General features: G+C 41.0%; 1 protein-coding gene and 1 long non-coding RNA gene across 9 annotated transcripts in view; one reads left to right on the top strand and one right to left on the bottom strand.

The window, feature by feature from the left end:
* Window positions 1-5: 5 nt before the first annotated feature.
* LOC105490747 (uncharacterized) overlaps window positions 6-24,959 on the top strand; it is a 33,070-nt gene continuing 8,116 nt past the window's right edge. The window contains exons 1-5 of one of the 3 annotated variants that reach the window (XR_011606072.1): window positions 6-232; window positions 4,264-4,389; window positions 12,339-12,414; window positions 13,822-13,958; window positions 15,342-15,419. This is a non-coding gene — a long non-coding RNA (uncharacterized lncRNA). Of the gene's footprint in view, window positions 4,390-12,338; window positions 12,415-13,821; window positions 13,959-15,341; window positions 15,420-24,959 lie in introns of all 3 variants that reach the window. The other 2 variants (XR_011606070.1, XR_011606071.1) reach the window with 2 other exon arrangements.
* Window positions 23,200-24,959, bottom strand: part of LOC105490718 (solute carrier family 12 member 1) — a 102,031-nt gene continuing 100,271 nt past the window's right edge. For all 6 annotated transcript variants that reach the window (XM_071066895.1, XM_011756621.3, XM_011756607.3 and 3 more), the window contains one exon: window positions 23,200-24,514. In XM_071066895.1, the coding sequence (XP_070922996.1) occupies window positions 24,379-24,514 (136 nt within the window). In that variant the 3' untranslated portion in view covers window positions 23,200-24,378. The remainder of the gene's footprint in view (window positions 24,515-24,959) is intronic.

Genomic DNA, 24,959 nt, shown 5'->3' on the forward strand with positions numbered 1-24,959 from the left:
GCAGGCCGTGGGGCACCAGGAAGACGGTGCCCTTGGCGTCCTGAGTCTTGCTGCCGCCTCCGGGTGCCTACGCCTCTTGCCCTCGCTCTTCTTGTTTGCTCGGGCCCCCATTTTTCCGCGAGTTCACCAGGCCCGGGCCCTGCTCCTGGGCTGACTTACCTGCGGCGTCACCGCCAGCGGCCATGACTCCCGGGCTCTGAGTTCAGCGGCGCCCTAAGCGCCGGAACCGCATGTGGGTGCCGGTGACAGTTACTGCACCCGGTGCCGCTCCCCAGACTGGGCAAGACACCGCGCCCGATTTCCTTTCAGCACCGAGTGCCAGACGGTGTAGTTTATTCGACCGGAGGCAGGGAGGGCGGTAGTATTCTATCAGGTTTGGGATAACCCAACAGAAACGCAGCGGGAACGCCTTGGCTAGGAGTCGAACAAGGATCCCGGGCCGCAGTGGTATAGTTTACAGTGGGGGATAAAGCAGTCACTTTCTAGATAGTTGTTTTTCTTTTTTCTGAGCTGCAAGTATCTCGTTATTTCTCACACAAATCTGAGAGCTGAATTGAATGGTTTTGAATTTTCAAAGTTAAGCTGTGGGACAGTTTTAGATAAATGACAAGTAGAAGTGTTATTAGAGTATTATTGGGGAAGTTTTACATTCATTGCTGTGCCTTTTCATACAGGCCCCACCTTTTCGGTCTCCTTAACTGGGTCCTCTTCGTTGTTGAAAGTCCTTTGCATGAGGCTATGGAATATACACTACCTTCTCTGGACGTTAAATATTAGCTACACCTTGAGGACTCCCAGATTTATGCCTATAGCAACACGATCCGAGCCCTGCAACTTTTCGACCTCATTTTGAGCCAACATTATTTTACTCCCTTATTTTGCTGGAGTACGTTCTCCAGTTATTTACTTAAAGTGTTCACATGAGAGACATATTTGATTCCTTGCTCACAAATGACTGCCTCATTGGACTAAAGGCTCAAAGGGATCAGAATACTTAAGCCACAAACTCACAACTATAGTTCTGCCTAATACACTGAATACCCAATCTCTCTTAACAAGCATAATCACCATGAAAAGCATACTCTGAATTACGCCAGTGGCGTAGAAGCACCAGGAGACAAAAGTTCTGTAATTACAGTCCAGAGAAAGGCTTGTTATTTCATTTTAAAGCATCTTTGAGTTTTATGAAGTGAAGAAATAAAAACAGGCCGGACGTGGTGGCTCATGCCTGTAATCCCAGTATTTTGGGAGGCTGAGACTGGCAGATCACTTGAGGTTAGGAGTTTGAGACCAGCCTGGCCAACATGGTAAAACCCCGTCTCTACTAAAAATACAAAAATTACCCAGGTGTGGTGGTGCATGCCTGCAATCCCAGTTACTTGGGAGGCTGAGGCAGGAGAATCACTTGAATCGAGGAGGTGGAGGTTGCAGTGAGCCAGCCTGGATCACACAATTGCCCTGCAGCCTGGGCGACAGAGCAAAACTTCCATCTCAGAAAAAAGAAAAAGAATTACCTTTTATAAGCAGATGGCTTAAGTGCCAGGGTACACAGGAGAGTCATCAGAAGAGCTAGGGTAAATGCACATGTCCAAGCCCCATCACCAACTGACTACGCAAAATCTCCAGGGTGATTCTGTTGCCCACCCCTGGTAAAAGACAGCTGCTCTAGGGGATTTATTTCTAGAGAATCTGCAGGAGTCAGGACATCCTGAAAAGAGTTATGTCACGTTTAACCAATATTACCAGCTTTACCAAGTATACTATACTGTGGACTGTCTTAATAAAGGCTCCATTACCTTAAATACAGGAGCAGAGCCAGGGCCTTTGTTCTTGGCAATACATCTGTGGTACAGTTGTATTAAGAGTAATTGCATGGCTGGCCCGAAGATAGTGAGTTATCTCAACTGATTTTTCACAGTCAGGAGTTTGATCTGAAACCCCTTGTTCTACTTTCTCCCCTTCTCACTACTATGCTTGACTAGTCTTAAAGAAAAATAATTTTAAAAAGAATAACTGCAGACCATGCAGCATTCAGAGTATTTGCTTATTTCTTAGTTATGCTGAAACTATTAAATAAACAAGTCCCTAAAGATGTCCCAATAGTTAAACAGGACTGCAAGGCTGAAACACTGTAGAATGTAAAGTGAAATTTTAATATAAATTTTAATGTAAGAAATATATTTGCCGGTTTTAATTGTGCAAGATTAGCTAAGGGGAAAAGAATTGAGGGGAATCACATGGACTAAACTGGAAAGCTCTTCAAAAACTAAATCAGCTCTAAGCTCCCACTGTCTCTTCTGGCTTATATGATCTCTTCATATTGTGTCTCCTCTCTCATCTTTGTAGGGCATCCAATTGGACTGGAAAATTAACCATATAATGCAGACCATCTTTATACCTCGTTCAGACATTGTTTGGCTCCATCTGGCTAGAGTAGCAGAACTGGTTTCACTCCACCACACAGACTATTTTCATAGTAGTGGTAAAGCAGTGTAACAGGCAAACATTGAGATTTTGTAAGCTGCCTAGTGTATTTCGATTGTTAAATATGTTTGGTGATGAAAACCCTGGAAACTTCTATTGACCAATCAGTCTGCCCAAGGAATCTTTTCAGTTCATCTTCAGTAATATTCATTAGCCTTTCAGCCTGATCTTTGGCTCATAAATTTCAAGGTATGATGATGGAAGCTCAAGCAATGTTCCTGTGTGTAATTATATTAAACCAAACAAAGGTAAATATGGACTCAATGTCAGAAACAAGTAACGTCTGGAAATCTATGTTATAACTAAGGGGCACTAAGTTGCAATTATTGCATCAGAGATTTGGGAACTAGGAACATTTTTACCCATTTTGTGAAAGCTCAGGAATCAAGATATTCTTCCTTTGAAATACTTATACATGTCTTAGTTATGTCTTAGTTAGCTTGGGCTGCCATAACTAAATACCATGGACTGAGTTAAACAACAGAAATTAATTTTCACACAGTTCTGGAGGCCCAGGTCAGGGTGCCATCATCGTGGTGTTCTGCTAAGGGCTCTCTTGTGGCTTGCAGAGGCCACCTTCTCTCTGTGTCCTCATGTGGTCTTTCCTTGTATTAAGACCCCACCCTTATGACTTAATTTAAACTTGATTACCTCCCCAAGGCCGCATCTCAAATACCATCACACCAGGGGTTAGAACTTTAACATTAAATTTGGGAGGATGGGGCGCATTCAGTCCATAACAGGAATCAAGATATTTTTCCTGTAAAATGCTGTCACAAAATTAATGTGTATTCTTGATCACATGCCTTAATTATTTCTTAATGTAACACACATTTCTTTGCAATATTTTCATTTGGGAATATATTTCAGATCACCAAACATTTCTGTATCATGGGGCTTCTTTAAAGGGCTTGAAAACTTTTCAGGAGAGCAACAAATACCCCTCTCCCCCATATTTTTGACTCAGGAGAGGTGAGGAGGGTAGCAGGGGAAAGCTAGGATCCTTAGTCAGATTTCTCTGCCATATTCTTTCTTTCTGCTGTTTCCTGTCTTTTCTTGTTGGTTATAGACCTTCTCTTCTTTACAAACTTGCTCGATCTCACCCTCACATATTCTGAGCAATAAAGGGTAAGTAAAGAAAAAACCCTGGATTACTAAGAAGGGCATTTCAAAAGTGTTATCCTGACTGTGTGTGGAATTACATGCCTGTAATTCCAACATTTTGGGAGGCCAAGGCGAGAGAATTGCTTGAGCTTGGGAGTTTGAGACCAGCAACACAGTGAGACCTTGTCTCCACACACACACACCAAAAAAAAAACCAACAAAAAACAACAAAAACAACCTAACAAATTAGCTGGACGTTGTGGCACACGTTTGTAGTCTCAGCTACTTGGTAGGCTGAAGTGGACGGATTGCTTGAGCTTGGCAAGTCGAGACTGCAGTGAGCAGTGCTCGCACCACCTGCACTCCAGCCTGGGCCACAGAGTGAGACTCTGCCTCAAAAACAAAAGTATTGTCTCTTTTACTTTTAATCAATATGTTAATGCAAATTATTCATAAAATGCTACATGAAATGTGGCCAAGACAATCTAATGAATTGGCAAATTTCTTTTTGGAATAACGATGTGATTGCCTCCATGCCTTCATTGTATTCACGTATTCCTTGAAGTTAAATATAAGTTCTGTAGGTTGCTAATGGAAGTTTCACACTGACAAAAGTTTGGGACATACCCTTTGGTAATAATGGCTTAACTAGTTAAAGTGATTTCTGTATTGCAGGACTTCTCAGAGTCTTTAATGACCATTGTGAATTTCCAAGCTGGTGCTATGTGCTCTGGAAGCATTTCCCAAACATCTGGCCATAAAACCATTTTTTGTAAAGGATATATTAGCAGTCTTTTGCTGGTAAGTCATAGAAACTAACCTGAGCTAACTGTATCAACAAATAATATTTATTTGGAAGAACAATAGGTTCAATTCAACCTGTTGAGTTGAACTACCAAGCCCCAGGAAGAACAGGCAGCTATTGGAAACTTTGTGATTAAATTTTTTAGCATTTAACCTTGATCTTTGTTTGCAGTCAAATTTGACATCCAGTTTTACTTTTTCTTTCCATTTTTGTTTTTGATCTACATTGTGATCCTTTCAGTTATTACAAACCTTCATTAAAGCATGTTGCGTACAAGGTTAGTGGCATTTTAGGCTAAGAAGGGATAAAGTGGAGAATGGGAGTATTCTCTCCAAGGATCACACTTCCTTTGATTTTAACCTGATGATGACAACATTATGCTAAAGGAAATCCTAGAATCCCCTCAGTAATCAACAGAAGTGATCAGAGGCCCCATCTGAGTGGGGGTTTGGAGACCTCGGGGGACAAAACGGGGGTGGTTCTGAGAAGAAACTAGGCAACAATGTAGAATTAGACCTTAAAACAAATTGACTCTCAAATAAGCTGGAGGAAAGTGACTCATGAGATAGGAGAGGCATTCCCTTGGGATACACAGTGACTCCTTATAGCTCTGTGAGTTGAGCATCCCTAATCTGAAAATCCAAAATGCTCTAAAATCTTACACTTTTTGAGCAGCAAATGACACCACAAGTGGAAAATTCCACACCTGACCTCATGTGACTGGTTGCAGTCAAGACTTAGACACAAAACACACTGTTTATTCACCATTACCAAGGGGTTACAGTGTACAATAACTTTTCAATCAAAACACAGAATTGTTGGTGGAAACTGAGAGCCTGCCATTGTTTGTGGTTGCTGTTGTTTAATGGATGATACAGGTGTTCTGATGGTGCTATTGTGCCACTTAGTTACCCTGAACGCATTTTTTTCATTGTATTAGTGGCATGTCATATTTTTTACTAAGTACTTATATGTGAATAAATATAAGAAAATGATTGCTTATTGGTTGCCTATCAATTCAAAGTCAGGAATGATGGTGATGCCAAACAACAGGTGACTGTCCACATGGGTGGCTGAGATAGTGACACCTGTGCTTTCTTGATGGTTCAATGTGTATCAACTTCATATATGCACAAACCTTGCTTCATACACAAATTATTCAATATACTGTATAAAATTAACTTCAGGCTATGTGTATAAGGTGTATATGAAACATAGGTGAGTTTTACCTTCAGACATGAGTCTCATCCCCAACATAACTCATTATGTATATGCAAATATTCCAAAATCTGAAAAAATTCAAAATCTGAAACACTTTTGGTCTCAAGCATTTCAGTTAAGGGATGCTTAACCTGTAAATGCTCCCTGGAGTGGAAGAGGTAGACTTTACTTGGCAGGGAGGGAATAGGGAAGTTGGGTTGACTTCTGGGTGTAAAAAGGCCTGGAGGTGGCTGGGCACAGTAGCTCACGCCTGTAATCCCAGCACTTTGGGAGGCCGAGGCGGGTGGATCACGAGGTCAGGAGATCGAGTCCATCCTGGCTAACATGGTGAAACCCCGTCTCTATTAAAAATACAAAAAATTAGCCAGGCGTGGCAGTGTGCGCCTGTAGTTCCAGCTGCTGGGGAGGCTGAGGCTGGAGAATGGCGTGAACCCGGGAGGCGGAGCTTGCAGTGAGTGAGCCGAGATCGCGCCACTGCACTCCAGCCCGGGCGACAGAGGGGGACTCTGTCTCAAAAAAAAAAAAAAAAAAAAAGGCCAGGAGGTGAATAGAAAGGCTTTCTCCGAGGTGAGAGAAACTGAATGGTTTTAAGCTTCAGTATTTGCACTCTTCAGGGTGTGGGTATCAATAGGAACATAACTATTTGTAGGTATTGTGAGTCAATTGTCCTGCTTGATGTGAAAGATTACTTTTGGGGACTAAAGGAGTTCATAGACTAGAGGAATAGAATAGGGTGAGATTGTGCAGGCCTTAAAAATTGAGCCAAGAAGTTTCTATTTAACGCAATAGGTGAAATACTTGTAAAGCAATGAACCCATTCTTTCAGCCTAATTTTATTCTGAAGTACACAGCGTAGAACAGAGCAGAGCTTTTGCTATTAAAATAGGTGCATGGTGAGCCTCCCATCTTCCCCTCTTGGCAGGTCCAAAGAGGACACCACAGTGGATCTTCTGATGTTCAGAGGTGCTTAGTTTGAAATATTGCCATTTGTAGGCTCTTGAACAGGGGAGTAGAATGAGTAGAGTAATATATGACAAGAGTTTAGTGGAATGAGATTTTCCAAGATGACCTGGAGACTAAGAGGCTGGAGGCTGGGGAAACTGAAAATTTTCTATTGTGCTAATCCAAGCTTGAGGTGATGAAGTCTACACAGTCCAAATTTTCTATTGCTGCTGTAACAAATTACCACAGCCTTGATGGCTTAAACAATACGAACTTCTTACCTTGCAGTTCTTTAGGTCAGAAGTCTGACATGGGTATCACTGGACTAAAATCAAGGTTTTGGCAAGGCCACCCTCCCTTCTAGAGGCTCTGAGGGAGAATCCATTTTCTTGCCTTTCCCAGCTGCTGGGCTGCTTGCATTCCATGCTTTGTGACCTCCTTCTTCCATCTTCCTCGCCAACACAGCAGGTTGCATTCTTCTCATGCTGCCACTGCCACCTGTCTGGTTCTATGTCCACAGCTGAGAAAGTTTCTTCCCTTTAAGGACTCATGTGATTAGAGTGGGCCCACCCAGATTATCCAGGATAATCTCCCTATCTCAAGGTTGGTGACCTTAATCACATCTGCACAGTCATCTTTGCCATGTAAGGTAATAATATTCATAGTTCTGGGGATCTGGGTGTGGACATCCTTGAAGGCCATTTTTCTGTCTACCACAAGACTTAAAACAGATATTTTAAGCAATCAATAGGACTTGCCTTTTAGCTGAATTGATGGCTCAGGAAGTCAATTTGATATGGAAATAGGGTAGAATAGGTGGAAGAAGATATTGAGATGAATTATTGGTGATTTGGGTAATTTTACCCCTTTTTAATCATTGTAAGACTTGTGAAGGTCTCTGTATGCCTGCTTGCTGCCTTTAGAGAAACAGCCCTGTAGTCATGAAAGCAGTAATCTGAGTGTCTTGGGAGAGCTTTCAGATCTGGTATCAATAAGTCTTTCAAAAGCAGGCCTGATCTGTTTCTGAGTGTCCCCAGGGATGGACTTATTTTTCTACCTTGCCCAAGAACGCTAGTGCCTCTCTTGTTGACTCCCAGTTGCTAGGGTGGCAGAGAGGGCATTTTCCTCCCTCTTCTCTCCTTCCCCTTTACAAACACCATCCTAATCAGTCTGATTTCCTGGATGGAGCAAATGGGGTCAGGGAACAAGATATGATGAATGATTGCTGAAGCGCAGTGGCAGATGGCTTTGGGATTGCACTGGAATTGGTAAGTGGAGATCCTGGTGTCCACTGGGTAGGTGATGTGGGTGGTGATGAAGGTTGTGGCAATCATTCTGAGCAGAATGTGCCTATGAGAGCCTTTCTCTACTATTGGGGGTAACTCCAGGAGAAAGGATGCCTAGTTAAAACACTGCCTTACACAATTTTGATCTCTTTATTTCTCGGTCTCATTGGTTGCACCTGATTTCCTCCGTGACATTAAACAACTATTGTGTAATTTTTTTCTGCTGGTAACACATGATTTTTCCAGATTAAAAAAAAAAATAAAAAGGTTATACTTTTCATCTATTCTGGGTAAACAAACCCAGTAATTACTATAACTCAAATTGCTGCTGAAATTCTCCATATTTTAATGTTGCACTTGCTACTAAACGTCTGCATGTATACTGGGAAGCTAATCCTGAATTAGGAAACTGAAAAACTGATTAAAATAAAATTGGGCGAAGTCCATGATTTTTATATTCATAAGATTCAAATTTTCTGGGAGGAAATGTGCAATATGAATTGAATTATCTTCCAGAGTAATAACAACAACAACAAAAAGGAAACTTAAGCAATGGCAAAATATGGGTATCTATGCAGGGAGATGTATGAATTCCGCTTGTGGTTTCGGGTGATTGTGATTCAGTATTCTGCCCTGGTGAAACAACCTTTACTTACTAGACTGCACAAACTCCATTCTCTGTAGTCTAAAGTGGGTATTATCCAGTTCTCTGATAGCAGTGTTTTCTCAAATTTTAGAGTTTTACCTCAACAATTTTTCCACTGAACTTTATTAATCTTCATAAGTGTTTTAATTACTTTCTTTCCCAATTGCCTTTGGGACAAAAGAGCAGTTGTAAATGTTCAAAAAAAAAAAAAAATGTCTGGAAGGTCAGAGTTCATTGTTTTTGTGCCTATAGGTATAGGCTAGGTGAAACTGAGTATTAAGGAAATCATGTAGAAAATTCAAGTCTCTGCATTTTCTTTTAGTAAATTGTAATGATTGGACTATCCCTAACATAGCTTTCTTTGTTCCCTCCATGCCCACTCTCTGTCCCTTTACACCTTGTTCTCTGTCCAGGCGGCTGACCTATATGGGCGTCACCAACAAGCTCCTTTGTCTTCTGACTTCCATTTGGGTTAGGACAATGGAGAGCCCCAGCAGGAGACCAGAGGGAGAAGGGAGGGTAGGGTCAGGTGGACGCTATACCTCTACTGAACACCACTGCTCTTGTCAAGTTGCCCTGTCTTCCAAGCTCTAGAAATGATGTCTCTCCCTTTCTCTTCAGACCTGGCAGAGGGAAGAGCATTGCATTATTCCCAGCTTGTAGGTATTGGACTCTCCCTTGTGGTTTTGGGCTTTCATCTCTTGCCCACATCTTTATAAATAGTCCCTTTAATAAACCCTCCTCAAGTTATCCTAATTTAACTGTGTTCTCTGTTTCCTACTGTGACCCACACAAAGACAGAATGGTTCATCCAGCCCTACTAATTCTGTATCTAAACAAATCTAAATTCTGTTTGCATTCTGAGGCCACCATCATCTCTTACCAGGACTGTGGTTTTTTTTGGTTTTTTTTTTGTTTTTTTTTTTGAGATGGAGGTCTTGTTCTGTCGCCAGGCTGGAGTGCAGTGGTACAATCTTGGCTTACTGCAACCTCAGCCTCCCAGGTTCAAGCCATTCTTTTGCCTCAGCCTCCCGAGTAACTGGGACTACAGGCGCCCACCACCACACTCAGCTAATTTTTGTATTTTTAGTAGAGACGGGGTTTCACCATGTTGTCCAGAATGGTCTCGATCTCCTGTCCTCGTGTCCTCATGATCTGCCCGCCTCGGCCTCCCAAAGTGCTGGAATTACAGGTGTGAGCCACCGTGCCCGGCTACCGGGACTGTTAACTAACCTCCCTGCTTTCACCCTTTATGGCTTAAAATCTTCTAAAGGTTTCCCATCACACATATAATAAATCCCCAATTCCCTGTCATGGTCCAAGGCCCTGCATGATCAGACTGTTATTGTTCAACTTCCTCTTGAGTCACACTCATCTCCTAGGTTCCAGAACATCTTGAGTCCTCTCTTGCCTGGGGGCTTTTGCCCATAGTGTTCATTCTGCCTGGCCTGTTCTACTCTCTGTTCTTCACATGGGTAGCACCATCAAAGACAAAAACTGAACAAGTAAGGAAATTGATTTTATTTTGGCTATCGCAATAGGGAAAGCACCCCAGATTTGAAGATTAGAGTATGTATTTATTTTCTATTACTGCTATAAAAAATTGCCACAAAATTAGTCACTTAAAACAATAGAAATTGATTCTTATACAGTTCTGGAAGCTAGAATTCCAAAATGAGTCTTCCGTGCCTAAAATCAAGGTGTCTCTGGTGCCATATTGCTTCTGGAGAGATGCAGATTCTCTAGGAGAGAATCTGTTTTCTTGCTTTTTCCCATGTCTAGAGCTGTATTCCTTGGCTCATGGCCCCTTTATCTTCAAAACCGGCAGTGTAGCATCTTCTGTCTGACCCTGCTTCTCTCTGCTTCCATCACATGATTTTCTGCTTGTAGTCAAATGTCCCTCAGCTTCCCCCTTACAAAGATACTTGTGCTTATGCATGTGGTGCTTAATACCTAGGTGACGGGTTGATAGGTGCAGCAAACCACCATGGCACATGTTTACCTGTGTAACAAACCTGCACATCCTGCACATGTATCCCAGAATTTAAAATAAAATATAATTAAATTAAAATTTAAAAATATACTTGTGCTTATATTTAGGACCTAGCCAGATAATCCAGGATGATTGCCTCATCTCAAGATCCTTAATCACATTTGCAAAAGCCCTTTTTCCATATAAGGTAAAATTCACAGATTTCAGGGATTAGGACCTGGATATCTTTAGGGGCCATTATTCAGCCCACTACGGTGTATCTAGCAGGATAGTTTTGTTTTAGATTTTTGTCTGTTTGTTTGTTTGTTTGTTTGAGACAGAGTCTTGCTCTGTTGCCCAGGCTGGAGTGCAGTGGAGTGATCTCAGCTCACTGTAACCTCCTCCTCCTGGGTTCAAACAATTCTCCTGCCTCAGCCTCCTGAGAAGCTAGGATTATAGGCACCTGCCACCATACCCGGCTAATTTTTTTGTATTTTTAGTAGAGGCTGGGTCCATGTTGGCCAGGATAGTCTCAAACTCCTGACCTCAAGTGATCTGCCCACCTTGGCCTCCCAAAGTGCTGAGATTACAGGTGTGAGCCCCCATGCCTGGCCTTGTCTTAGATTTTTATAGGGAAGAGTAGATAAGTCATAGGGAGTAAATTTGAAGTTGGGATTGTTTATTTCTGTGTCTAGCTAGTTTCATGAGGACAAACCTAATCTCAGCTAATCATCCATGAGACAAAGAATAAAGTTAGAAGGTGTCTGTCTGACCTTATCTGCAGGCTCAGTTTAAAGGGGAAAAGTCTGGGGTGACCTTGTTACCAGTAAACAAAGGAATCATCTACAGTCTTGTAGGAATCATGAGAAAGAGTTGGCAGTGTCTTGTATAAGTCATATAGGGAATGGTGGTTCATTTCAGTTAGTAATTTCTAGAACACAGAAAGTTGGGAAGACTTCTTAATGATTATGCTGTTCCAGGAGCCCAGGGCTCAGGTAAAGTTCAACATTGTCAGCACCTTCTTATCCTTATGTGTTTTTCATAGACACCCTCACTGAGTCCCTAATAAAGTACTACTATTTCCATTATTCTCTGTCATACTGATACAGAACAGCTGGGCTCCTGGCTAAACACCCCCCCCCACCCTTAAGCCTGGAACCACGGCCCTAAGTGAAAACAGCTGACCCCGTTTTTTGGCCCAAATGTTGCTTTTTTTGGCCTGCCACGCCCCTATCCTGTTGACATAAAAAGACTTCAACTGGCAGAGCAGCACAAGCAGTGGAGTGGTGGGGATACAAGCTGCTGAGCATCAAGACTACGGATAGATGTGGCTAACTTCAAACAGTGTGGCTTCAGGGAAAGATCACCTTCTTCCCACACCCATCCGCTTTCCAATTCCTTATCCAGCTGACAGCCACTTATATGGCCTAGTAAAACCCTCCGCATACACCAACCACCCTTCCATCCATTCTTGTGGCCTGAGTCTTCCTGGATGCCCAGGTGCGGAGAGGTCAGGGGCTTGGATGCTGCTACAGGGCCTGCACAGAGCCTGCTCCTGCCAGAGAGGAGTAATGGGCCAGTTCCAGCGTTCGTCTTCGGTTGCTGCACTCGCTTGCTCGCAGACTCGGTCTTGCAAGGAGTGGCCGACAGTGGATTGAGTGAAAGGAGCCACCCCAGTTTCAGCCCACAAAGGGAGTCAAGGTCAACAGAGTTATCCCGTCTCAATACCTTCTCTTCATCTCCTTCACAGTATTTTTCACAGTTTGTAATTATTATGTGTAGCTTGTTTTCTTGTCTAAACCTTTAACTTTTTCAGGGCAGGGAATGTGGATGCCAATATCTTAAGAGCTTAGAACGTATATCTTTGTGTCTTTACAGCCTGACACATTTTTGTTGAATCAATTGACAAAAGAACTGACACCAAATGGCCAATAAACTCAAGAGAAACTGCTTAGTAAGTATAGTAGTGAACTAAATAAGGATAAAAGTAACAGTGATTGAAAAAAGAGAGACTGGGTGCGGTGGCTCACACCTATAATCCCAGTAGTTTGGGAGGCCGAGGTGGTTGGATCACAAGGTCAGGAGATCGAGACCATCCTGACCAACATGGTGAAACCCCGTTTCTACCAAAAATACAAAAATTAGCTGGGCGTGGTGGTGGGTGCCTGTAATCCCCTACTCTGGAGGCTGAGGCAGGGGAATTGTTTGAATGAGAGTGGGAGGTCGCAGTGAGTCGAGATCACACCACTGCACTCCAGACTGGGCGACAGGGCAAGACTCTGTCTCAAAAAAAAAAAGAGAGGCTGGGTGTGGTGGCTCATGCCTGTAATCTCAGCACTTTGGGAGGCCGAGGCGGGTAGATAACTTGAGTTTAGGAGTTCGAGACCAGCCTGGCCAACATGGTGAAACTCCATCTCTGCTAAAAATACAAAAATTAGCTGGGCATGGTGGTGCATGCCTGTAATCCCAGCTACTTGGAAGGCTGATGCACGAGAATTGTTTGAACCTGAGAGGCGGAAGTTGCAGTGAGTTGAGACACACCACTGCACATTGCACTCCAGCCTGGGTGACAGACCGAGACTCCATCTCAGAAAAAAAAAAAAAAAAAGAGAGAGTCAGAAATGCCAGGCAGCAGGATAAGCATATTCAGAGCCCTAGAGGGTACAGAGTGTGTGCTGTGTGGGGGCATAGCTGGTGTGGGAGGGCCCTGAGCAGGGCAGAATGCGGTGCTTCAAGGTGAGTCAGAGACCAGACCCCAAGGGAGTTTCATACTTGCCATGTCCCCTCAGTGCCCTGTATTAATTCATCCTTCCAACAAATATCTGTTGAATGTGTTCTATGTGCCAGGCACTGGTCTAGATTTGGAGGATATAGCAGGGAACAGAACGGACAAAATAAGTCTGACAACAGATAGAAGATGTGATTCAAATGAACAGTTCTGAGAGTTAAGGAGAAAAGTAAAGCAGGGCAGGAGGTATGGGATTTAGACTTGTGATTTCAGAGAGGGAAGCCAGGGAAGGCCTTAGTGAGAATGTGCTATTTGCTGAGTGTAGGCCTGGGGCTGGGGGTTGTTTTACCTAACTTGAAGGAAGTGATATCTTGGGGAAGGGCATTCCAGGCAGAGGACACAGCAAGCACTAAGGTCCCAGGGTGCAAACTCACCTGTAAGAAGGCCAGCGTTGTCTGAACAGTGACAGAGAAGGGCATACAGTTGTAGGAGTTGAAGTCACGGAAATAGGTGGATGGGGTGCAGGGGTAGGGCCTTGTAAGCTCTTGTAAGGACAGTGGCTTTTCCTTAGACTGAAATGGGAAGCCATTAGATTTTGGTAACAGGAATGACAATCTCTAGTTTACTTAGCAGGATTACTTGAGTTGCTATGAGGCAGAGGAGGAGTAAGGCCTGATGTGGAAAGACCCTTGAGAAGATGTTGAAATGAGGCAGAGGAGGAGTAAGCCTGATGTGGAAAGACCTTTGAGAAGGCTCCTGCAGTGATCCAGGTGAGAAAGCGTCCAGTGACAACATGGGACAGAGAGGTAGAAGTGGAGATGGTGACAAGTGAGTAGATTCTGGATATATTCTGAAGCCAGTAGGATTTGCTGATAAATCAGATGTGTGTGTGAGAGTCAAAGATGACTCCAAGATTCATGGCAAGGATAGCATTGTCATGTATAGAGATGAGGGAAGAGTGTTAAAGAGCACCTTTGGGAAGGAAGAGTAAGAGCTCACTTTTGGACATATTAAGTCAAAAGTGCACAAATAATACTTTTTTTTTTTAGTAGAATTCATTTTGTAAATGTACCTTTGAGCCTTAGGAAATCATAGTATGGTGACCTATTTCCAATGTGCATGTTGTGTTAGCAGTTGGAGTTGTTTAACATTTTTTTTTTGCGTGTTTGTTTTTGTTTTTTGAGACAGAGTCTTGCTCTGTCACCCAGGCTGGAGTGCAGTGGCACAATTACAACTTACTGCAACCTTCACCTCTGGGGCTCAGGTGATCCTTCCCACCTCAGCCTCCTGAGTAGCTGGGACTACAGGCATACACCACCACACCCGACTAATGTTTTTTTGTAGAGACGGGGTTTCACTGTGTTGCCCAGCCTGTTCTTGAACTCCTGAGCTCAAGCTATCCTCCTGCCTCGGCTTACCAAAGTGCTGATATTACCGATGTGAGCCACTGTGCTCGGCTTAACATCTTTTAATACCTGTTATTTCTTACTCCTCTGAACTTCTCACTTTCCCTGAGAATAATTTTACCACCTTTTGTTGGGCAGAAGTACAATAGGAACATCAGAAAGTGCAAGTACATAATAACAGAGAAGTCAGTCTCTTTTTCTTCATCTCTTGGGCATCCAAAAGAGCAGATGATCCAGATCTGGAAGTCTGGGAAAGCCATGCTGTGTGAGAACAGGGCCTTGCATGACAACAGAGGGTTGGGCTTGAGCCCCCAGGGTCTGCAGCCAAGTCTCACAGTTTGGCGGTTACTCATGCCTTTCTCTCAAAAGTCAGCTGCTGAGTTTTGCCCCAAACTACCCTCTGCTGCAATATATCTTCCAGACTGAGGAGGAAATTAGTCTTCTTGTCCCACATGTCATTGCTTGTCACCTTCTCTGAAGCAATGACATTCATGACCTGGTTCTTGGCCTCAACCTCTGAGAAGTTCTCCTTTCTGCATTCCTCATCTTAAATTACTTAACCTGAAAATATACTGTTTAAATCTTACACTAGGGCTCCATATACTCTGCTTAACTGCAGAAAGAGTCAGTATATGTAAATTAATTTTCCAGATAACTGAAGCTTAGCCATCTTTTGATGCCCGCCATGTGGACGAGAATTTTTCTGAGGGTGAATTTCAATGCAGGTATCCTTGCTTTCTTAACCAGGATACATGGAACAAAATTGAGCTTTTCTGCCATAGTCTGTCCTCTTACGAAGTAATGATGTCCTCAAGCTCTACTGAGGTATGTAGATAAATCTGTGCCTCTCACATTTTTGACCTCAGATTACTGCACTTTTGAGCCTTATATTTCCTTTGTTAAAAGTTTTTGATGATTTGCTGCGTTATCCCTGGTGTCACTTATGGCTCATTTAACATTTTGTTGACTGGAAAACAATGTAACTAGAATTGTGTGCAAATGTTCTGTATGGAAACACCATTTTAGTACTTGAGGATCTCTGCGGTCTTTTCCAGGTTTAATTTATTTTTATGGGTCTAGATATCCCTCCAAATGAGTATGATCTATTGTGCAGGCACAGAGAGTGGAACTTTTTTGGGGTACACTTCATGGACCATTTTTAACTTATCTGACTCCCAGCTTGGCTCTTAGTAGCTGATATATATGATCTCTAGAAATGTGAGATAGCAATGTGGCAGGCAGGATTCTAAGATCACCTGTGTAATCTCCTCCTCTTGAGTCTGGGAGGGACCTGTGAGTATGATGGGGTACCTCTCCAGTTATTAGCTTACTTTATAAGAAAGAGATGAAAATTTTTGCAGATATAATTAAAATCCTTAATCTGTTGACTTTAAGTTCAATCTTTTTTTTTTTTGAATTGGAGTGCAGTTGGGCAGGCTGGAGTGCAGTAGCACAATCTTGGCTCACTGCAACCTCTGCCTCCTGGGTTCAAGCAATTCTCTTGCCTCAGCCACCCAAGTAGCTAGGATTACAGGCATGAGCCACCACGCCCAGCTAATTTTTATATTTTTAGTAGAGATGGGGTTTCACCATGTTGGCCAGGCTGGTCTCAAACTCCTGACCTCAGGTGATCCACCAGCCTCTGCCTCCCAAAGTGCCAGTATTACAGGTGTGAGCCACCATGCCCAGTCTTTAAGTTCAATCATAAGGGAGATTGACCAAAGTGGGCCTGACTTAATCAGGTAAGCCCTTTAACAGAGGGTCTGGAGTTTAAAGATTTCTCCCTGGTGGCCTTAAAGATGCAAGCTGCCATGAGTTCTATAGCAGCAAGAAAGTTAATACAGCTGCCAACCACTTGAGCTTGGAAGAGGATCCTGAACCTCAGAGGAGACTGTAGCCCTAGCTAAAACCTTGATTTCAGTATAGTAGGATCCTGAGCAGAGAGCCCAGTTAAGGTATGTCTGGCCAGCCATAGTGGCTCACACCTGTAATCCCAGCACTGTCGGAGGCTGAGGCAGGAAGATCGTTTGAGGCCAGGAGTTCTAGACCAGCCTGGGCAACATGGCGAGACCTTGTCTCTATAAAAAAATAAGATAAGATAAGATAAAATAAAATAAAATAAAATAAAAGATAAGCCTGTACTCTAGACCCATGGAAACTGTGAAATAATAAATGGGTACTGTTTTAAACCACGAAGTTTGTGATAATTTATTATGCAGCAGTAGAAAATTAATACACATCCCACTTGGGTTTTGTGTTTAAAAAGATGAAAGAACATACTATATTTGTAATACATAGATTCACACAGTTTCAGTCACATTATAATAATTACCCTATCCTACTATGGATAATATCAATTCTGAGTTTTATTTGGCCCAGTAAATAAAACTCAGAACCTATTAAGATTATACTTGGTTGAGTACGGTGGCTGCTGCCTGTAATCCCAGCATTTGGGGAGGCTGAGGTGGGAGGATTGCTTGAATCCAGGAGTTTGTGACCTGCCTGGGCAACAAAGTGAGACCCCATCTATACAAAAAGGAAAAATTAAAAAAAAAAATAGCTGAGCATGGTGGCGTGCACCTGTAGTCCCAGCCACCTGGGAGGCTGAGGTGGAAGGATTGCTTGAGCCCAGGAGTTCAGAGGCTACAGTGAGCTATGATGGCACCACTGCACTCCAGCCTGGGCAACAGAGACTCTGTCTCTAGACAAAACAAAATAAAACACAGCACAAGTTTGTACTTGTCTATTCCTGAGTTTCAGAAAGTAAAATATGGAATATGAACCTACTGACCTAAATAATGTGTGCAGGGGTATAGTAGTAAATCTGATGCAATATTTCTCTATCACTTTCTCCACCCAAGAAAGAGGCATATATATATTTTACAAGATCTCATGTTTAAAAAAAAGCAAAAACCTAAGTTTATCAGTGGGTATGTGATGGGGTCAACTTTTTCTTTTTTACAGTGATATTTTAGTTGCTTATTTTACATATAAGCACAACACAATAATGATGGTATAATGTCTTATATTTTTGAGTGTTAGAAATTTATTATATATGACCTTCACAATATATGTCAGATCAAACATGAGTTAATAATTAAATACAGTCTGGTAGACAAGTAGCTTATTTATGGATTTAATTTTTTAAATATTAGTTTTGAATAGTTATTATTGTATATAGTAAAAATGAAATATCTTACTTGTCCTTCATTCAGTTTTCTTCTCCAAAGTCAACCCTAACTGGTTTCTTGTGCATTCTTCTAGAGGTACACTATGTACTTACAAATAAATATTCAAAAAAAATAAGAATAAGTAAATGGTAACTAATGTTCACTAAATTGGATTAATTAAATTAACTGATTTCCTAGTAATAAGGTATAGCTGTATTCCTAGAATACCATATTCCTGATAATAGTGGAATATTGTTTGAATACGTTGGTAAAATTGACTTGCTAGTATTCTATTTTGGATTTTCCTACGTTTATTCATACAAGAAATTGACTTGTAGTATCCTATATTTGTGGTCTGCTATATTTTGGTATCAGGTTTATGCTAGTTTTGCAAAACAACTGAGAAAGGAAAAGACAATATTTTATCTTGTTCTGTTCAGCAATAGCTTAAACAGAATGGTAATTATATTTTCTTTGAAAGTTTAAAAGAAGTTGCCTAGAAAAAAATCCTTTGGGTTGAAACCCTTTTTGAGCTAAATCTTTGATAATCTTTGTGTTTTATCCGGAAGTATTAGATTTTATCAGGTATTCTATTTCCTGTTGAGTTAATTTTAGTAGTTTATATTTTACTACAAATAGATTTGTTTATTGTAATTAACAATTTACCATACTAGAGTTTTAAGACATTCTTTTCCAAAGTTAAACCCAAAGTCCCTTGCTCATTTGTAAATGTGGTGTATATTTATATTTCTTCTTCTAAAACTAAAAAGAAGTTTATTTATTTGATGTTATTCCTTTTTTTTTTTTTTAGCAACAGTGACAAACAACAGTTGAGTTTGTCATTTGAACTGTTACTGTCTTTATTGAAAATAATGTCTATGCTTAAGTATTTACCATAAAGTGCTGAACCCAGTACTGTGCTCATCTATTGACACACATTATCTCATCTGTTTGCAACAACCCTAAGGGGTGCATTCTCTTAATCCCCATTTTACATAGCAGAAGACTAATTATTAAGGAGGCCGACTAACGACCCCTCTTCTAGAGAGTGGGGAAACTGAGATTCAGCTCCCAGCTTTCTGTCTCCTAGCCTTGAGCTCTTCATCTTACCATGCCGCTTTTTCCCTCAATTTCTTTTTCACGTTTTCCTTTGATTACTTTGTGCTGTTCTTAACTGTTGAGTTTAATGTTAACTTTCATTTTTCTTATTTATTAATAAAGCCATTTATGGCTACATATTTACTTCCAACTCCTGCTTTATTATCCTATGTTTTGCTATGTGGAATTTTCCATGTCATTTTTACCGAAGAGTCTAAAGCTGCATTTTCTACTTCTTTTTGACCTGAGTTATTTAGGAGAATTTTCTTTTTCCAGTAAGTAAGGTTTTTTGTATTGTTGTTTATATATTTGTAATGTCAGTTTTATTGTGTTGTGATAAAAGTTTTATATTTACTATTTCTACATTTTGGAATTTACTGAGTTTTTATTTGCTATTAACATAGAGTTTGTTTTCATAAATATTCAATAGATTTTTAAAAGATGATGTATTTTCTGTGGGTGAGCACTATTGTACCTATTCAATATTTTTTTTAATGTATTTTTGAATTCTTCCTATACTAGATTTGTCAAATATTGTCATGGGGTGAACTGTTTCCTAAGAAAATTGACTTTCTGGCCGGGTGCAGTGGCTCACGCCTGTAATCCCAGCACTTTGGGAGGCCGAGGTGGGTGAATCACCTGAGGTCAGGAGTTTGAGAACAGCCTGGACAGCATGGTGAAACCCCATCTCTACTAAAACACAAAAATTAGCCGGGCGTGGTGGCATATGCTTATATTTCCAGCTATTCAGGAGGCTGAGGCAGGAGACTCACTTGATCCCGGGAGGCAGAGCTTGCAGTGAGCAGAAATCATGCTGCTACACTCCAGCCTGGGCAACAAGAAAGAAACTCCATCTCAAAAAAAAAAAAAAATCAAGAATTGGCTTTCTGGGACTATCCTTTTGTTTTCAACAATTCTTATATTATTTATGTCAATACTATGCTATTTGTTTACAGAAAGCTGCATTATTATTATAGCTACATTGTGGCTATATATATTTTATAAATATAAAACGATACTCTCCTGTCATTCCTAATTCTTTTAGTCTTAAACTTTGAAGTTAATATTGTCAACTCTATTCTTTTTGTTTGAATGTTTGTATATATTTTTGTTTATTCTTTTGCTTTTAGCCTTTTTTTTCACTTTCACTTGTGGACTTTTAGCCTTTTTATATTCAATTCTGAATATGATGCTTGCAGATAGAATACAGTTTGATTTTTTTCATTAAATTTGAGAGTCATTTTGTTAACAAAAAAGATGAACACACTTGTGTTTTCTATTTGTTTCTTGTATGTTTGATTTTTCTTCTGTTGTAGGATTCTATTATTGTATAATTCCTCTCTTTAAAAATTTTTTTTTGACTTTTCTCTTTTGGATTATTTTTTCATGTTTTTATGCTCTTTATGTATTGGGATTTACACACAATGTTGTTGTTTTCTTTTCTGATGCCTCTGCCAAGGGCATCCATGAGATGCTGCATAGCAACGCCCACCAAGCACACCACGCATCCTCTCAGGGAAGCTGTTCTGAATACTCCCCGTATCCAACACAAGGGGTCCTAAGGAAGGTGCTCCACTCTGTCCTACTGCCTATTCTCACTTCCAGCTTCAAATTGTGAGGAGGGGTGATTGAAATTCTCCCAGGGTCTCCTGCAATTATTCCCTAAGATTATTTTTTTCCCCAGGAGTATTGATTGTAACTGATCTTTGATTGCTTCCATCAGTCTCCACCCATGTAAACTATAGCATGATTTTATTTCTAAAAAATATTATCATGTGAATGGCATCCTTCCTTAGTTTTCTGCTGTAATGCAGATTTTCTTCTGTTTTTTGAAAAATTTTATTTTATATTTTTTGAGACAAAGTTTCACTCTGTCGCCCAGGCTGGAGTGCAGTGGCGTGATCTCTGCTATTTCAGGGGAGACCTGATATGCATTGAGAAAGAGAATTACATAGGCCGGGCACAGTGGCTCACACTTGTAATCCCAGTGCTTTGGGAGGCCAAGGCGAACAGATCACCTGCAGTCAGGAGTTCGAGACCAGCCTGGCCAACATGGCAAAACCGCTTCTCTACTAAAAATACAAAAATTAGCCGGGTGTGGTGGCGGATGCCTCTAATCACAGCTACTCTGGAGGCTGAGGCAATGAGAATTGCTTGAACCTGGGAGGTGGAGGTTTCAGGGACCTGAGAATGTGCCATGGCACTCCAGCCTGGGTGACAGAGTGAGACTCCATGTCAAAAAAAAAAAAAAAAAAAAAAAAAAAAAAAAAAGAAGAGGGAGAGAGAGAAAGAGAATTAGAGGCCATTCCTCCAGTGTATGTGTGTGTTTTTTACAAAAGTCTGGTCAATCTGCATTTAGAGTATCTGCAGGGCACCTAGAGACAGAGATCAAGACAATTAGTGTTTAAATATATGGATCTGAGACTTAGAAGAGATCTGAGTTAAAAATGTAAGTTTAGGAGACACCAACATGTAGTGGAAATCAAACCATGAAATGGGGGGGACTGCCCTCAGAGCAGTAGTTCCAAAATCTTGCAGATCATCAGAACATGCAGGACCCTCAGTCCCACCCCAGATATTCTAATTTACCAGGGCTATGGTGGCCCCAAGAATTTATACTCTCTTTTTAAAGCTTCCATTGAAGGCCTGGTATGGTGGCTCACACTTGCAATTCCAGCACTTTGGGAGGCCAAGGCAGGAGGATTGCTTGAGGCCTGGAGTTCAAGAGCAGCTTGGGCAACATAGTGAGCTACTGTCTCTACAAAAATTTTTTAAAAGGTTGGCCAGGTATGGTGGCACAGGAATGTAGTCCTAGCTACTCAGGAAGTTGCGGTGGGAGAATTGTTTGAACCCAGGAGGTTATGGCGAGCTATAAATTGCACCACTACACTCCATCCTGGGTGAGAGAGCCAGTCTTTGCCTCTATTTATTATTACTAATTATTTAATTATAATAAATAAAGCTTCCACTTAAATATTTCTAAAATTGAATGTTAAGTGAAAAACTCATAGGACAATGCTCCCAGTATAGCACTATCTATGAAAGAAATTTTATGTCTATGGATATGTCTATGTTTGTGGGGATGGGAGCAGAGACAGCAACTGAAAAAGTGATGTTGAAGTCATGGTGAGGAAAGGGTGGGGTTGCTGATGACAAACATGCACAAAGTGAGGAGACAGAGACAGTTGGACACCAATGCACATGATTGTGGAATGTTCTCCTTCTTGCTCAGAAACCTGAGCGCAGACATGGAGATGATGGGTGGCTGGATCAATAGAGTTGGGTGAAGCAAAGGACAATAGTAGGGCACCAAGGGCCAGACAATCTGTGGCTATGTGACCGTAGCCCCTATCCTTTTGACTTTCTGCTCTCTGAACTTATTCCCAATACAGTTGCTCTTGATCTCAAGATCTCTAGTACCTTAGAGCCACCCAGCCCTTAACCTGGAATCCAAGGGCTATACTCAGCCATCTCTTGCTACTCGCCCTCAGGAAATTCAGTAACTCAGTTTCTACTACTTTGTATGGCCCTTTGGTCCTACCCAGACTTTGTTTAATGAAGAGCTTGTTGCCCTAACAGCTAGGAGTGCTATCAGCACACAGACTTTCCCTGTCAGGCCCTTGGGGGTTTGCCTCTGCTGCACAGAGCTGCCCCACGCCCACCCCCTGCCCCAGAGGTCACACCCCTTCCCAGGCAGCCCCCATGCAATAACTGATAAAAGCAGAGTACAAAAGCCTGGCCCTCTCTGCCCTGCTTGGGACAACTCTCTGTAGGGTCAGCAGAGGCTGTTGTTGGGCCTGCATCCCAGCTCACTGCTTACCTCTGTGTTTCCTGTTTCTTCCCCTACTTCCCTCAGGTGTTAATCCCCAGGGGATCATGCTAAACTTTGTCTCAGAGTCTGTTTCCCAGGGGACCCAACTTGCAGCAGCCCAGAAAGAAACAAGAGCCAGAACGTCCCGCTAAAGAAGTTGTATTACTTCTCACCTTTCCCAGAGACCCTCAAGTATTTCAGAGAACTGTCAGGCCCACCTGAAGCTGAGTTTAGGCATTTGGATTTCAGTGCTCAAGAGAGAGGGTTTTATCGAGGGCAGAGTTAAGCACAGTGGCCCTGGATTTGGAATAGGGATAACCAGCTGCCTAAGCTTTGCTGATGGTCTCCTTTTTCTCTGGCCATCCTTCTGAACAGAGAGGCTGGGTTAGGAAGTCCTGATCTTGAATCCTAGCTTTAAACAACTGTAGATGAAGCCACTGATTGAAATCTTCAGGCTCACATCTGATATGCCATTGCACCACAATTTTAGTGACTGAAAGTAAAAACATGACCTAGACGCAAGCAATTGAATTTGAGTGCTTTTATTTCAGGTTCATATTTTCCCATATATGTTTTCAGTTAGAATGAACAGTCAAAACATGTCAAGGAGCAAAATCAAGCCATTCATCAGAAAAACAATATTTTCATTGGTTTGTCAATATGATTAAGTATTATAGGTGTACTAACAAAAATGAAAAAAATCAGTATCTGTATATTCCAAATTTTACAAGTTTTTCAACTTCACATTTTAATTATTCTTTTAAATCCATACAATCACTATAGAAAGTAACTAAATATATGATTCAGGATATATTTCTTAATAAGGGTTTGAAAACTGGTGGCACTTAGTTTTCAAGTACTCATCTATAAAGATTTCATCTGTACTAACCATTTAATTAGAAAAACTATGCAAAGTAATGCTGTAATGGAAATTTCAAAATATTTGATAGGGAGTACAATTAAAGTTTATATGTTGAGAATAGAACATATTTCATTTTATTGGAGTATATGGTGTCTTCTAATCTAGTTAATATACTTTTCAGGCAGCAGCAAATTTAAGCCATATGTTATCAATGATCGCTCAGATCACTTTAAGTATATAATCTGTTACATTAAATAACCTTATTTAGGTAACTGCTTTGAACATTTTGTAGACTCAAGTACTTCTTAAAGTTTTGAGTTATTGATTTTTAAATCTGCTTTGTAGGTATAAGCATCTGAGGGGGCCAAGCATAATTATATTCTCCAGCCTATTGGTCTTTTCCTTTGATAACCACCTGTGGTTACTATGCCAGCCTGTCAATAAGCATTTATTGAGATCCTGCTGTGGGGCTGAGACCTATACCAGGGCTGAGGAGCAAACACTCTGGAAACAAAAGATTACGTTTGTCTGGAGAAGTTTACAATCACATTGGTGGTTTTCATGAGCATAAGCTAACATGAATTTCCTTGATTTTCGTTTTTATCAACAGCAGTGACAAAAATGTTTTTCTAGGGATAGCATTGGCTTTGACAACCCCTTAAGCTGAGAAGAGAAAAAAAAGCTCGCATTAACTGATAAAAATCATGCAATGTATGTAGAATCTGGTAGGATCATCTCCAGAGGTTTGCATATCCACAGATCAGATTACAACATAAAGTACTGGAACATGTTTCTTAATTATGCATATACATTAAGGTAAAATGTATTCTAATCTTTCATGTTTTAAGAGTAAAATGTCAAGACATTTTTGTGATTTCCTCTAACTAGTAAGACAGGTGGGAGGTTCTTTGTGAGGATTTCCAACCAAGCCATATACAACAAATCCGAAATGGATCCCTTTCTTGCCACTGGAAGACTCCTAATGACATGAAAGAAAAATTTAAAAATGAAAGTGAAAATTACTATAGGTAGTAACAGCACTAATATTTAATAACTGGCAGCTTTAACTTTTAATTTAAATAGTTAAATAACTTAACTATTTAATAACTGGCAGCCTTAACTTTTACCCCACCCCAAGATGAAAGCACCGAAATTATTTTTACTGTAGATAGCAAACTGATGTATTTTTCAGGTAATACTATCTATAAACCAGAAAAACAGGCTTAGGTATTGTAAAGACAAAACAAACATGTACATTTTCACTTTTCTTTAAATAGGGAATTTGATCAGCTAATACCTGCCCCCCTTTTTGGTATAAATGATTTTTTCCAATAATTTAAATATCTTATATTTGGGAAAAACCTCCAAAACCATCTATTGGAATCCTACCACCCAATCCAGGAGACAATTCTACAATGTCTTTG

Source organism: Macaca nemestrina, chromosome 7, assembly GCF_043159975.1.
Source record: "Macaca nemestrina isolate mMacNem1 chromosome 7, mMacNem.hap1, whole genome shotgun sequence".
Taxonomy (NCBI): Eukaryota; Metazoa; Chordata; class Mammalia; order Primates; family Cercopithecidae; genus Macaca; species Macaca nemestrina.